The sequence below is a fragment of the Oculina patagonica genome, chromosome 3, assembly GCF_052425735.1.
Source record: "Oculina patagonica isolate OP01 chromosome 3, crgOcupat, whole genome shotgun sequence".
Classification (NCBI taxonomy): Eukaryota; Metazoa; Cnidaria; class Anthozoa; order Scleractinia; family Oculinidae; genus Oculina; species Oculina patagonica.
Window position 1 is genome coordinate 22433804 of NC_135760.1, and position 15070 is coordinate 22448873.

The 15070-nt window shown below is 37.5% G+C and overlaps 1 protein-coding gene across 1 annotated transcript; it reads right to left on the bottom strand.

Moving 5' to 3' along the window:
• Positions 1–634: 634 nt before the first annotated feature.
• On the bottom strand, positions 635–15045 carry LOC144645360 (lissencephaly-1 homolog). Its single transcript, XM_078504912.1, has 16 exons — positions 14892–15045; positions 14272–14454; positions 13830–13908; positions 12547–12621; positions 9980–10031; positions 9323–9380; positions 9119–9178; positions 8818–8951; positions 7924–7995; positions 7375–7477; positions 5406–5470; positions 5093–5124; positions 3930–4061; positions 2937–3041; positions 2641–2797; positions 635–2036 (listed from the first exon to the last, which is right to left on the bottom strand). The coding sequence occupies exons 2-16, from the start codon at positions 14301–14303 to the stop codon at positions 1963–1965; spliced, it is 1230 nt and encodes a 409-aa protein (XP_078361038.1). The 5' UTR covers positions 14304–14454; positions 14892–15045; the 3' UTR covers positions 635–1962.
• Positions 15046–15070: the final 25 nt, after the last annotated feature.

Genomic DNA, 15070 nt, shown 5'->3' on the forward strand with positions numbered 1-15070 from the left:
GGTTCAGTAGTCACAGAAAAGAATATCACAAGAAAAAAAGGAACAGTGAAAACAGGGTTTAAGAGAAAAATTAAAACATTAACTCTCCCAGAATCACCTCAAACATTTTTCCCTCTACCTCCATCCTGTCATTTCAAAATTGGAGAGCAATCAACTGAGACTGGAGAGTTATCGTCAGATTTAATTCCTCTCCAAGAAAACCCTCTATCGACACCAAGTGATAATAAATGTTGTGTTGCATGACTGCAAAGTCCGGTCACCTACGTGACAGGGTGGGGGGGGGGGAGGGGGGCATTTGGTTATTCCAGGGTGAAACGCATTCAGTATGTACCCTCCTTTGGATGAAAAAGCCAGCATGAAACAATTACACAGGGGGACCAATGCCATCTCCTCCATATTACCTCAAAATAGAAGCTCCATCTAGACCACTTAATTCATGCATTATTCCTTTCTTTATAAGATTGACTGTCAAGGATTAGAATCTGTACCCTTGTGTAATGTTGTCTCAAAAAGTCCTTTCAGGGGTTGAAAGGCAAATAAAGGCAATATTTAGGGATTTAATGCAACACAAATCAGACACAGAACATGTTCAGCACATAAAATAATATTACTCTGAGCTACTAAAAACATCCAATGGTATTCACATCTTTTTAATTAGGTCATATTACAGATTGTTTAGCAATGTTTTCATCAGAAGGGCACTAGAATAGTTCACAACATCCTGTCATTCCACTTACAGAAAAATAAAATAACTTGTTTTTCTGAGGGTGAAAACAAGCGGATGCTCTCTTGCAAACATATTCAAGCAACCCCAAATAAAATATCTTACCAAAAGGTTTCAATAAGGTAAAGTTCAACTGGTCTTACACGAAGCCTCGTATCCAGGCTCTTTCTACTTCCCACCTTCCAGAGCAAAGGACCCTGGGAATGGGATTGTCCTACACTCTTGTTATCTATTGTGAGATTACCATAACTTGTCATAAGCCGTTGCCAAGGTAACTGATGGCTTTTGTACCTTTTGAAATCAAATTTGACATCAAAGACTACTATTTTATTTAGCACACCGTGATTCCCAGATCTAGACCTAGCAACATTTAAAGTTAATAAGACCTTTATAAACTGAAATTACCCTTCAAAATAAGCCTTTGCTTAATAGACTTCACTGTGCGGAAAAGTGATGTTCATTGTAGCTTCAGCAAAATGGAAAATGCCTTTGAGTTCAGTTCTGGCAATTTACATTTATTTTGATTTACAACTAATGATACATAAAATACTTTTTCACTTTCCATTTTTTGAAGCTAGGACTTGCCTAATTTCCTACTCCCTAAAGGTTAACAGAAAGCCCTAAAATATGTACTACAGATATATTAGTTATCAAACTTATTTCCATGGCCTTTTCAAACCCTGTGCCTCAGGGCATAGGAAAGCCTCAGAAACAAAACTGAAAAGTCATTAGATTCCAGTTTTTGTTGGCTTTCTCTTGAGCAGTTCTGCAGCCTTGAAGTTACTTCTGCTGCAATTTTGTTAGACACGAAGCCTTCTGCCAACAACTGACATCCTACAAACACAGTAGAGCCCAGAGCTTGTGAAGAACCATCATAAATACCACAAAACTCTAAATCACAATAATCAGCAAGCACCACCTTGTCTCCAACAACGGCTATAAACAACTCCTTACCACGACCCGTAGTAAATGCACAGAAGAAATTTTTAAAACTTTCCAAAATACAAAATATAATATTGACTTTTCTCTTTAAACAAGACTTGCTCTTCTGCGAGATCAGCTCAGCATAGTTCTACTCTCTTCCGAGAAACACTAATCAAGAATGCTCCAGTTGGGTGGCTTGGGAGTCTCTTCCTCTATACACAGCACTAGTCCTGCAAGTTTCCTTGAATTAAAATAACATTTTCCACATGGATGCTAATTGGTGATTTAAGTTTGAGTTCAAGTCTGGCAAATTGTCAACGACATTCCCACACTTTGATTGTCATGTCAACACTTCCAGTTATAACAAATGGTGCTGACTTGTGGAAATCTGAAACAGAGATCAACAAGAATAACTGTTAGTGCTGCACTGTTCATGGATGCACCAGTGAACCGCAACATTTTTTGTTACAATACCAATATTGATATTTGAACAAAATATCCCAGCATAGCAAAACAACAAAATATTCTTTGTCAACATTCAGAAATTACTGTTTTATTGACTCCTTACCCAAGTCCAGCCCTAAAGGACTTAAAAACAAATGAACAAGAAAGTTGCTTTCTTGCTTTGCTTCTGATCACGTTTAAAAGATGCAACACAAATGCATGCCTAATTCCAATTAGTTGTCTGCTGACACAGTCTTGTGTGCTCACAAGCAAAAACACACGCCTTATGAGAACTTCAATTTGCAAAAATGTTTTCTGTGCTGAAAAAGGTGGAAAAAAATTAACTGTCAAGTAAACTTTGTCAAGATTACAGCAACAGCACTAATTTGAGCAAAAATGTCTGGCTTTGCACCCTCTTTCTTGATGAAAATGACTATATTTCTTTTCTTTGGCTTCTGTTTCGTTTTCGAGAAATCGGCGATGTTGATTTTCATTCAAAAAACACTACCACCTTTTTCCACCAAGTCCTTCAATTGAAAGTAACTTACCTAAGGTTGTTGCAAAATGTTCATGAGCTGCTAGAGTCTTGGCACATCGTTTATTTTTGTAGTCCCATATTCTAAGAGTTTTGTCATCTGAACAGCTAACTAAATATTTGCCTCCAGGATGAAACAACACACCTCGCACCCAATTATCATGCCCGACCTGTAATGAGAGGAAAAAGGAATCTATACAAAAGAACAATGTAAATCTCCAAGGTTCTCTCTTCATCCAGAAAGATTAGTCAAATAAGAAAATGAAAATAAAATATTATTTGATTCAAATCAGGCCAAAGGCAGCTTACCAAAGTCATTAGACACATTCCAGTGCTAACGTCCCACATTCTGATTGATTTATCTCGTGACGCTGATACTAAATACGGTCCAGGATTTCCTCCCCTTTTTGCACCCTACGACAGAGGAAACCAAACAAATGCATGACAGATGTCCTTTAACCAATTGCTAAACATATTTAGTCTATCCAACAGAGCTGTCATAAAGGGCCATAACCTGTAACACCAGAAACCCATACGGGTCGAAACACGTGCGCACAGCGTTTGAATATTCACTTTGCTAAGTACCATATTTGGAAACACGAACAGTTTGTATGCGAATGCTTTATACACGTAATGACACATGCAACATAATTTTTGGTTTTGCAGTAAGTTGCTTGAATTTCGACCTAAATGCCGTAAATTTCTTACAGAAACTAAAAAAATAAATTAAGTGTATCGAAGTGAAGTTCTCCAGACTACTTTAAGAAAATGAAACAGGAGAATTTAACCAAATTTAACTTTATTCAACCAAGCTTGTTAAAAAACAAGATTACGCCACCAAGCGCGAGCTAGCGCGCGATGTTAATTTAATCCAAATATAGTAATTCTGATTGGTTAAATGTTTCTCCTGATTTTCCAAATATGGTACTTAGTGTAAACGAATGTGCTAACGCTTTGTACAATGCGAATCATAGGGAGTTACACGTTTCAACCCTTATGGGTTTCTGGTAACACCTGTTACAGCTGAGTTCACTCAATGTTACGGGTGAAGACATAGATTGGTTGTTTACACTTGCATACAGAGCAAAATGCTATGGGTGATAACTTCAATGTTACAGCTGCATAAAAACTTTATGACAGCCCTGATATAACCTATCTACCAAACAAATATCATAGCTTCTTGATTATTTCATCTTTACGGAAAAGTAAAGGCAGCTCTCCCCTCCCCTCCCTCCCTCCCCTCACCACACTGTGTTCCCACAATGGGTTATTAGTACTTTGTCACCTAACAGGGCATCATACCTCAATTCCTGCAGCATCAGCAACATATGGGTTGGCTGATTCTGGGGCCCAGTTCACATCCTCTACTACATGCTCATGGTCCCGCAGGTCACATTTACATTCCTTTGTTGACACAACCCACACACGGATTGTCTGCAAGCAAAATATTTACATTAGACGAAAATATCTACACTTTAAAGCCTAAAATAAGGTCTGAGTTTACAACATTAACAAGTTCTGTTTATGTTAAAGGTAAAGTTTGTATACGAGCCTAGTGGCCCATCAGGTCGGAGCTTATCCTGGTTTCCGTAGCATGAAGTGACTAGGAGTATTTCTACTCTCCCCTGGATGGGATGCTAGTCCATTGCAGGGTTACCCCCCAGCATTAAATTTGCTGGTGCCGATTTAAACACCTGGGTGAAGAGAGGCACTATGAGAGTAAAGTGTCTTGCCAAGAACACAACGCAGTGCCCAAGCCAGGGCTCGAACCTGGGCCACCGGATCTGGAGTCCAGTGAGCTCACCATTAGGCCACTGCGCCTCCCAAATCATGTTACAGTGCAACCCCGATATAACGATATGCCAAGGGAGGAGTGAAATTATATCGTTATATCGAGGTATCGTTATATCGAGACTCCCGATATAACGATATGGCCGTAAAATAGCCGAAAATATTGTTATATCGGGGTAAAATCAAAAAGTACTTTTTTACTGCACATTATTTCAAATAATTAAAGTTACAGGAAAGGGACGTATATGTTTGGTCACAGGAAGGAGTCCAAGATACTAAAATTGAGAGAACTAGGAGGATAAAGAGGCATCCTCAACTGAAAGCTTTGTATTGTAGTACTGATATACTATAATATTGTTATATCGGGAAAGATTTTACGCTTGGTCCGCTAAATTCTCATCGTTATATCGGGAATATCGTTCTATCGAAGATCGTTATATCGGGGTTCTGTCCCATACATTTCACTGTAACTTTTGCCGGGACATAGCATATTCATCGTTATACCGGGGATATCATTATATCGAGGATCGTTATATCTGGGTTCCACTGTAGCTTGAAATAGCATCGTTTTCACAAAAACAGAGTGAGCAACAATGTCACTATTATGTGGTGTGATAACATTGCAGAAATATGAACTTAATTTTCTTGGGACAGTATAAAAACTTATTTCCTACCTGGTCATTTGAACAACTTGCTATCAAAGAACCTGAGGAAGCAATGAAAAAAAATATATTTTAATCTTACTTCACATAGCTTAGCTAAGTCTCGCTAAGACTTCAACTGTTAAGAGACATCACATTACACAACAACTGCACCACACTAGTCAGCAGCACCTTCACAAATGTCAATAAAATCTTGTGTATGAGATAAATGTAAAACACTCCATACATATCTACAGTTACGGTGTGTAACTGAATATTTATGAATTTTCTGGGTTCCCTGTACAATAAGAAAGTGTATATGTTAAACTGTAATAGGAGTACCCACCATCATTGCTAACTCGTACTCTTCTGACCCACTCTCTGTGCCCTTGGAATGTCTTTACACAAAAACTGTAGTGTACAAAAAACAACAACAGCACAATCAATTTCAAGAGGTTGCCAGTGCTCGACACTAACGCTAGTACACTAGCCCGGGACTAGTAAAACTTCATGCTGGGCTAGTAAAAGTACGCTCCTACTAGCCCGTAGACTAGTAAGTTTCGTGAAAAAAGAATTACGTACAACTCTTTTACTTGGGAAGTTTTTCTCCTAGAAACCTTCATGAGGATCTAGTTTCCATGGCTTGAGTAATTTAAACCAGAGGGCGTACGATCCATCGTACGATGGACTCGCAAACCTGATGCCATCTTGGAAAAGGCCCCCCATACTCGCTTCCATATTACCGTAAAGTTCCGTGTATAAGCCGCACCCGTAGATAAGCTGCACCCCCGATTTGGAAGCTCAAATTTTGGAAAAAAAAATATACAGACCATAAAGTTTGAAGTTCAAGTGAAGTTCTATTGGTAAACAATCAAGGGAAAACAAGCACAGTTTCGAGACACTGACACGGTGGTCGTTGCAATGTTTAATATAAATTTAGTCTTACGAAAGCTAAATTTTTACTTGTCATACCTCCTTTTTAGTTTGAGTTCACAATATCTTAAACTTGGATGCTCTCTTGATATCATTTTTTCGAGATTATCACTTCTAAACACTCCTGAAACACTTGTAATTCGTACGAATCGTTCGCGAATGATGAATGCTTAGTAGCCAAGCTCTGAATTGTAGAGAGGAGTCTGGGCATTAAAAACAAACATGGCGGCATTTTCTTCGGAAGAAACCATGTTTTTATTTCAAGATTCTTGGAAACTGCTACCCGCAACAGGATAAAAACTTCATACAGAATAAGAGTTTGTTAATCCAGCAGATGTATTTGCTGTGAAGGTCAATAAAAAACCGAAGCGGTCGGCAATTTGCCTTGTGAGTATTTGCGTTTATCTTTGTGCCTTCTCGCACACGGCGGAAAGACATGATTCGAAGTGTCCGACAGGCTTCACTGCAAACAGCTTTGCAGAGGAACTAAAAGGTAGTGAACAACAACAAAGTTTTCAGGTTGTTATATGTTTATTCAATGACGTCTTGAGAAGTTTTATGAATATTAATTAGGCCTTTGAGAACTCCAACCAGAGATGTTTCCGTAGATAAGCCGCACCCCAGATTTTTGACTTGAATTTAGAGGAAAAAGGTGCGGCTTATACACGGAACTTTACGGTACTCAAAAGGGGCCTGGGAGAGAGCTACCATTAAGGTCCGCCATCTTGGTTTTTTTCGCACGAGCAGTCACTGCGTAGGAGATTTCAAGATTTCAAAAAAGAAGTGCAATCAAGGGTCAACAAATTTTCAACCGAGTTGACAGAAAGCATATTCGTTGCTGCGATTCAGTGAAGGAAGGATGTACTTGTGTGGACTCAAAAAAATATAGCGCTGAGTGATTAGCTGATTCAAACTCGGATTTTTAAATTTAATTTTTTAGGGGGGGGGGAAGGTGGAGGGGGGCTAGTGACCTGTCCTTTTTGGCTAGTGATTATTTGTACTTACTAGCCCACTGCCTAGTATCCAAAAAAGTTAGTGTCGAGCACTGGTTGCGATCAAGGATTCCATGCTTAACTTCTTACAAACCTTGCCTCTTATTTGAGGTAAAGTGACTTGCATGCATGGTCAAGCAAACAGACAAAGGAATAAAATTGGTTTAAAACGCTTAGCAAGAACTCGTTGAGATACAGATCCACACTGTAAGTTGAGATAGCATGAGAAATATGAAGCACAATCTCAACTTACTCCAAGTTTTCAATCACATCCCAACCCCCCAGAATGTGTGTGTGTGCAAACAGTCACAGCCAGATAACCCTCTGCACACATTGCATGCCTATTATCATGACAAAAAACCAACCATGTTTACAAAAGATGATATTTACCCAGTAGCTACTTCCCACATTTTTATAGTTTTATCTCTAGACGATGACACCAAATAGTCTCCAGATGGCAAAAACGTCACTGAAGAAACATTATGGTCATGCCCTGGTTAAAAACAAAAAAAATATGTCTTCAACATTGTACAGGTATAAAGAAAGCTCAAGCCGATTGCCGGGAAATAGTAGGGTTTTTTTTTTTTTGGGGGGGGGGGGGAGGTAATGATTGTAACCAGCAAACAAACCAGCTTGCATTTTCCTACATTTTTTAAAGAGAATGTACATTGTAAACATGTTCCCCAAAATATAACAATTCCACTAAAACTTGATTTATCAAATTTTACAGTCAGCTCAGTTAAGATACTCAACAAAATATTTTATAGATCAAAATGAGGGATGTAATTCATGAAATTTTCTGGCAGGCAAGAGGTTGCATTTTTAGTCTTCTACACACTTATTTATAAGTCAAAGTCAAAACCCACAGGAGACTGCACAATCATTAAAACCTGCAATAGCACCTTAGTGACCAAGTAATACGATGAAAACTTAACCAACCTGTTAATGTTTTCACACACTCAAATTCATGAAAGTCCCATAGTTTAATGGACATGTCAGCTGAACATGAGGCTGAAATGATAATTAAAATAAAAAAAAATAAGTGTGTGTGCCCACAGGAGATGGTGAGACAATAAGGTATATAAATTTTTTCCTTGCATAATATCAACCACATAATTCAAACTTCACAACCAAATAAACAAATCATTCAGGGCTCGAGACTAACTTGTTTGCTAACTAGCCAAGTGGCTAGTGAGAGCTTTAATTTCACTAGCCAAAACTGATTTTCTACTAGCCACAATTTTTAAGCATAGTTCTCCTTTTAGGATGGGGGGAAGAGTGAAAAATGGGGTATGATGAAACCTTTAACCGTAAAATGTTCCTTAAATCTTCATGTTTTTTCCCCTTAAAAAATTGGGCTTTGACGAGTTTTTCTTCACTATAGAATTTACATGTAAATGCGTTTTTGTCAACTAGAATTTTTTTTAAGCTTCACATTCTATAATGTCAACAGTTTACTTGTTAGTTATATTCTCTGAAAGACGATTTTATAAATGCGGTTTCTTGCCACTAATGCCTGATTTTTTCACTAGCCATTTTTGCTGGTGAAAGGCCAAAACCTACTAGCCAAAACTGCTTTTTACTAGCCTTTGGCTAGTTGGCTACCATAAGTCTTGAGCCCTGTCATTGGGGTTTCAAAATGGTTTGAAGGAGGCCCCAGCAACTGTGAGAGTAGGTGGTTGTGACAGTTTGTAACTTGTTTGTCGTGAGCTGATTGCTATGACCAAAGTAACCAGCAACATACAATCAAGTAGCCAGCAGAACTCCGGCAGTTGCTGCCTCATTTTGAAAAAACTGAATCAAGAGGTTTCTTTCTGCCCAACAAAACCTCACCTAAAATTTTTCCAGTATGATCAAATGAGAGATCCTGTACTGCATCTGTATGACCCTTAAGAGTCCGTTCAAAGTCTCCAGTCTCATAGTCCCACACTTTGACTGTCGCATCCTCTGATGCTGTTACCATGACACTGAAGGAAGGAGAGGGAGAAAAAGTAAATTCATCACAATCAATGTTACATGTATATTCTACCTTCATCGAAGTACATGTGACAAATTTCAGTGGATGTCTTTACTGGAGCAATGGTCAACTACAGATGTTGACGAGATACATAGTTTACAAGGATAATAATCTTACCTATATACTGGATGAAATAACACTCGCGTAACTGGGCTTCTGTGACCAGTTAATGCATATCTGCCAGAAAAAATAATGAGGAACTTTATTAGATTATCCTTCTATAACATACAATTTCATAAATGACTTTGAAATGTCACACAATGTAACATTGGTAAAATAAAGGTGTACAAAACAATCCTCTAAAATACAATTTGGGCATACCGTTCTGGTGGCCTGGGCATCCAATCCTCTGGAGAACGATTTTTCTTTAATGAAGAACCTACAAACACGCAAAACGTACTAAGCATAAGTGTTATAGCTTAAATGTAGACACACTCAAGAGAAAAAGTATATCGCATTTTTAGCATTATTGTTGTCTGCCTTGTTCAATAAGACTTTCAAACAAATATTATATGGGGCTAAATGAAATTTAGGCAATGTTAAACTCGATACAATTGCTGGCCAGTGGTGGCTCTCCCAAATTTGAGGCGGTCTCAGGGTTTTCATCAGGGCTTCAGTTAATTTACAGCTCTTCCACGGAGGTCAAACTATTTTACTCATATTGCCTTTCAAGCAAGCTTTCAATTGCCTTTTGTTCCAACCCTCCATGCATAGTAATAATATTGTTTAACTCATCTATTGGTGATGAGTTCAACAATTATTTCTATGCATGGAGTATGGTACCCTAGTCATTTAAGAGTAATAAGTCAAAAAGCAGAGACCTAACAGGTCACCTTACAGTCCCTGGAACTATGTTTCAAGTACAGTTGAACGTTTTCTGTTGTTGCTGCCAGTACACTATAACTGGGAGCTCTAGAAAAGGTGTATGCTTTCAGACTAAAGATATAATACCCAAAGAGATAACAAAGAACATCTTACCTGTATGGGCTTCTTTCTCTGCCTCTGATAACCTGGATTCAAGATCCATTACCTAAAAATATATTTCCAAACAAATTAGATTTAACACAACTGTGCAAATGGTGCTTCCTCCTTAATATATTCCAGAGTAGTGCTCAGAATGACTGTCTGTTAACTAGACACTATGCATGTTAAAAAGAAGAATCATTCTCCTCCCCAGAGCCCCTTTTCCCTCTTAGCACACATGATAACACATGATTTGATTGGCTAGATCTTTAACAAAGGAAATTTATATTAAGCAAATCAAATCAACCGTTATAAAATCCCTTTGTTGTAAGGGATTTTACTACAGTTGATTTGATTGGCTAGATTTAAATTTTCTTTGTTAAAAATTTACCCAATTAAATCATTTGGCCCAGAGCCACTTGTTTCTTGTGCCCCAGGCTCTGTGGGAAAAGCGGCTCTGGGGACGAGAATGCAGATGAATAAATTTAAAAATTTTGTCTCATCTGCCATGTTATGAAACATGAGGTTTTAGCCCTTGTAAAATCTGTTAACTCTAATATTCTTCTACTTGATATTATTAAAAGAAGACAATCAGCTGTGTTCTATTGGAAATCTTCCAATTCAATTTCTTCCAATTCAATTGGTTTTTCCATTGTTTCTATTCCCTGACAGAACACAATTATGTGCCCATTGCTCTTAAAATGGGAAATCATTGGCCTTTTTTGGCTAAAAAAAACACAAAACTGTACAGAGTGGCTAAAACAAAACTACTAAAATGATAAGAATGCTTGCCCTTGTTTTTAATTCACTCTTAGAAAACTTGGGCTAATAGTCTAAACACTAAATATAATGATTTTGCTGGAGATATTGGCTGTCAGTAAATATTGAGAACTAAAGGGTTTAATTGTATAATATTACTGTACATGGATACTAATGACAAATTAATTGAGAGCTGCCTTTATGTGGGGGTTGTCAAGGCAGAACACTTTCACAAAATATTTTGTAAAACAAAACACTCATAAAAATATATTTATGAGCACAACCAGACTTGCTTAAAAAATATTTCCCAAGTTTATCAAAGATGGATTATGCATCTCCAATAAAGAAAGGGTCATTGATAACGATATAACAATAAAACACCATCAACCCTAGCTTCGATTTCATAAGACAAGGACAAATTTTGATCAGCCATTGTCTAACAGGCTTTTAGCCAGGATTTAAAGTGGCCATCCAAAATTTCTTTAAGGCCTAACTACAACCTGCTAGGAGGGTCTGCAGGGTTTTCATTAAGAATTGTAATAGCAGGAGAATAGTGTAAAGTAACCGGAGAATGATTTTAAAAGGTTGCGCATCTTTATAAAAAAAAATAGTTACAGGCCTTTGAAATTTAGCCGGAGAGTTCTACATAGTAGAAGGAGAATTCTCCGATCTCCGATGCCTAATGAACACCCTGCGGTCTGATGACAAAATTTAAGCAAGTACGATGTATTTCTACAGTTTTGATTTCTTAAATTTGCTAAAAAAATAACTCTTAATACAGGAATTCATATTAATTTTTTCTAAGAAGTGAGCATTCATAGGACAGCTGGTTAAAAGCCTACTGTCCAATGAACGACTGCTATTTGCAGCTGTGCTTAAAGTTTAACTTCCATCAGAATTGTTGCTCAAAATGACAGTAATAATTGTTAACACTTTGAGATAATTTGCTGGAAGTTCAACAACCTATGGTTTTGAAATCAACTAAATTGCTTTCTTTGTAAAGTGATACCTCAGTTACAACCTGAACAAAGGGTTCTCTACTTTAAACAAACCCCATTAATGCAGCCACCAAGTAAAGAAAGCCAGTGCTAGGCAGCTGTTTGGTGGCTGGATTGATGGGATCCCACTGCATTTCAAATGACAAAAAGAAAAACAAACTACCATACATTTCTGTACTTGTGAAACAAGTACAGGCGAAACTTTACACCATCGTTATATTTATGTTATATATTTTTTATACCATTGTTATATTTCCGTTATTGTTATATTTTTGTGAGGGCCACAAGTTTATCAGTTTGATTACTGTCAGGTGTCACCCTCGTTAAATAAAGTCCTACTTACTTACTTACTTACTTACTTACTTACTTACTTACTTACGTACTGTCCCTTGCATCTAAGCATGAACACATGCCAACGAAAAATGATCTTATTGGATATCAACATTGCATGATTGGTCATCAAACATTCAACACATGCTGGTTTTGAAATGGCAATAGGATTGGATATAGAAGACTTTTCCGAGAAATTGATCCTGATCTGTGTCGATATACATACCCCGGTTCACTTGAATCACTTCTAGTGTAAAGTTTCCACCATACTCAGTGCTTACGATGAGCAATTTGAGTGCGAAAGTTCACGTAACAGTCTGCTAAACTTCAAATGTTTCACAACAAATCTTGCAGTGTTTATACCCAATAATAATGTTTCGGCAGCACGTGTCACGCTTAGATGCAAGCAACGGTATTGAACAGCAACCAGTGAACAGCACCAGAAACCTTGTTTATTAGAAGCAAAGTTGTGAGAATGTACATGTATACACAAACCTTTTTCTGAAGACGGATTACAGATGTCCATTTCTTTTCTAGCAAGCCACTATACTTTTTGTCAAGTTCTCCAGGCTAGAGAAGAAAAAAATCACAATAAATTTATGATCCGCTTGCTTTACAGAGCTAAATATAGTTATTTACAATCCTCGTCCTTATCTAGTTGATTAGCCATCTTGGAACCGATCAGTGCATAGCTGCTATCAATACAACAGTGACTATGAATTTTTCTTTTACCAGGTTTATTTTAGCTGACGATGACAAACTTGATTTAAGATCAAAAAGGCAATATTTGAGGTTTATTTTGTGAAGGCAGAAGTTCAGTGCAGGCAAGGCAGCCAAATATAAGTTAACACAAACAAAGAAGGGGCAAAAAAGTCTTTTACAGAAAACTACTTGACTGATTCGCATTCTCCACGAAAGCGCCAAAAAAATGGAACAGTTAGGGATACCACCCATGGAGAAGACACCAATTCCCTGATTCCCAGAAAAGAATTTGAAATGAGCAAATGAAAAGTGACAATTTTTTTTTGCTGAAAACACTTTTCCTTTACCATAATAACACGAACATTACATTACAAGCAACACTTTTAATCAAAACCCTAAACAACCTTAACTAAGATTCCCTGACTTGAACAAAAAAATTTTCCCTGACTTTTTCCTAATGTGACAACTCTGACAGCTTTGGTTCATTATGACGGCCATTTTTAGCGTTTCAGAGCTGGCCCATTGAAATTTTTAAAAATGAAAATCCTCTGAGAAAGGTTTATTTTTCACATAGCATCAAAACACTTAAATAGAATGATAGTTAATTATTAACTATCAAATGAATTATCAAAGCTGTAGAGTTCTTTGAACATGCTTTTCTTTGTTTATTTCCCAGCATTATGATGACCCCCTGACGTTCCTGTAACAGTTGTTAACTGAAACATGAATTGAAGTATTCACAAAGCCTACATACCAAAAGTAACAGTGCTGTTACAACACAATGAAAATTTATGGGGAACCCACTTACAGGCATGTTAAAATTAAATTTTTTATAACTAGGCAAGATCAATTACTATTCTGCAAGAACATAAAAGGAGGGCAAATAATGGATGCGACAATGGTGACAGCTCTATTGAAATTCAGGGCTAGATTTAGCACATTTAGCTATTTTGTTGACTTTGTACAAATTCATATTGATTATCAAAGTAACTTGACACCACAAAAGAACCTAGCTGACAATAAAATTAAGTGCAACTTAAACACGGAAAGTACAGACGAACAGCTTTAGAACTTACCATGCTTGCATCCTTCTTGAAAGCATTGAGGGCATCTTCGAAGCCACATTGGAAAAGATAATCCGCTATGGCTTTGTGACTAAGGAATCAAATAAAACGAAGAACTATCAGAAAAGTAAACTTAACTCCTTCCCTATGCATGAGGAGAGGTTGCTGTGTTCGAACGGAAACCTGCAAGATTCCACTTTTGTTTCGATGTTTATGACTTGCTACAATGCGTTAATCCGTCCTGATCCGGCAGGCTTTGAAAATCTATCAAGTTAATTTGCGATTAACGACATTTTACAGATAACAGGTAGCAAGATCGAGGTACGATCTCGCTTTACCGCATCGATTTTCTATTGAACAGGGAATTAAGAATCATGTGAACCGGCGATCTCATTCTCGATCTAGAAAGTACAATTTATACATCAGTTAATTTTAAATCGAAAGCATGACTTACAGTTCTTCTTTTTGTCTGGGGGTCAAAACCATGGCTCAAGATTTTTGTAGTCTTTTCAGTCAACTTTTATTAAAATCACGAGCATCTACGATCTTGAATTGCACTGAAAACATTCCTTTCTGGGCGACTTGTGTACAGTAACATCACATTTACTCCATGTTGGTAGTGACACCCTCTTCTTTCCTAAAGAAACATTAAACAACAAATGAGGAAAATGTAAAACGTTTTTATCAAGGGGCACTGGCACGCGAGAGAATGCATTTCAATTACACCGGTTAGGATATCGTAATATCGTTTAATAAAAGTAGATCATTGAACAAAGTCACCTAACATGATCAGCAGTCTGCGAAACTTCACGGGCCTTGGTTGAAAGATCGTTTTCGCTTCAGACGCATGACTTGTTGGGTTAAAGAGAGACTACGGTTGAAATTAATAAAAAGGGCACTTTATAGTTGAAAGTTAAGTGAATGTCAGATTGCCACACAGTCATAATATTACGCATATTTTAACTGAAGCAGGCTAAACCCACCCATGCTCTGAACTAACTATGCGCTGGCTAGCCAACAAGAATTACGTCAGTTCTCGCGTTTACACAGGTTTCAACACAAAGAAAGCCCTACCTTGTATTTGATTCGCCTTCTGTGGTCCTTGTCACCTTCACAAGCGGCTATTCGACCGCATAAAACGCCACAGAATCGCCAATTTCTCTTTCACAGTCTATCAATTTTGAAACTCAAACACCGCTCGATTTCAAGCACTTCGTAAAAACGGCCAGCCCATGATGCAAAGCGACTACAAT

Excerpts from the sequence above, each read along its gene's own strand:
- LOC144645360 (XM_078504912.1), bottom strand. The coding sequence starts at position 14,303 with ATGGTTTTGACCCCCAGACAAAAAGAAGAACT. Across the intron at positions 9,179-9,322 it reads ATGCCCAGGCCACCAGAACG|ATATGCATTAACTGGTCACA; the intron begins GTATGCCCAAAT and ends TTTTTCTGGCAG. Across the intron at positions 4,062-5,092 it reads CAAGTTGTTCAAATGACCAG|ACAATCCGTGTGTGGGTTGT; the intron begins GTAGGAAATAAG and ends TTTTGCTTGCAG.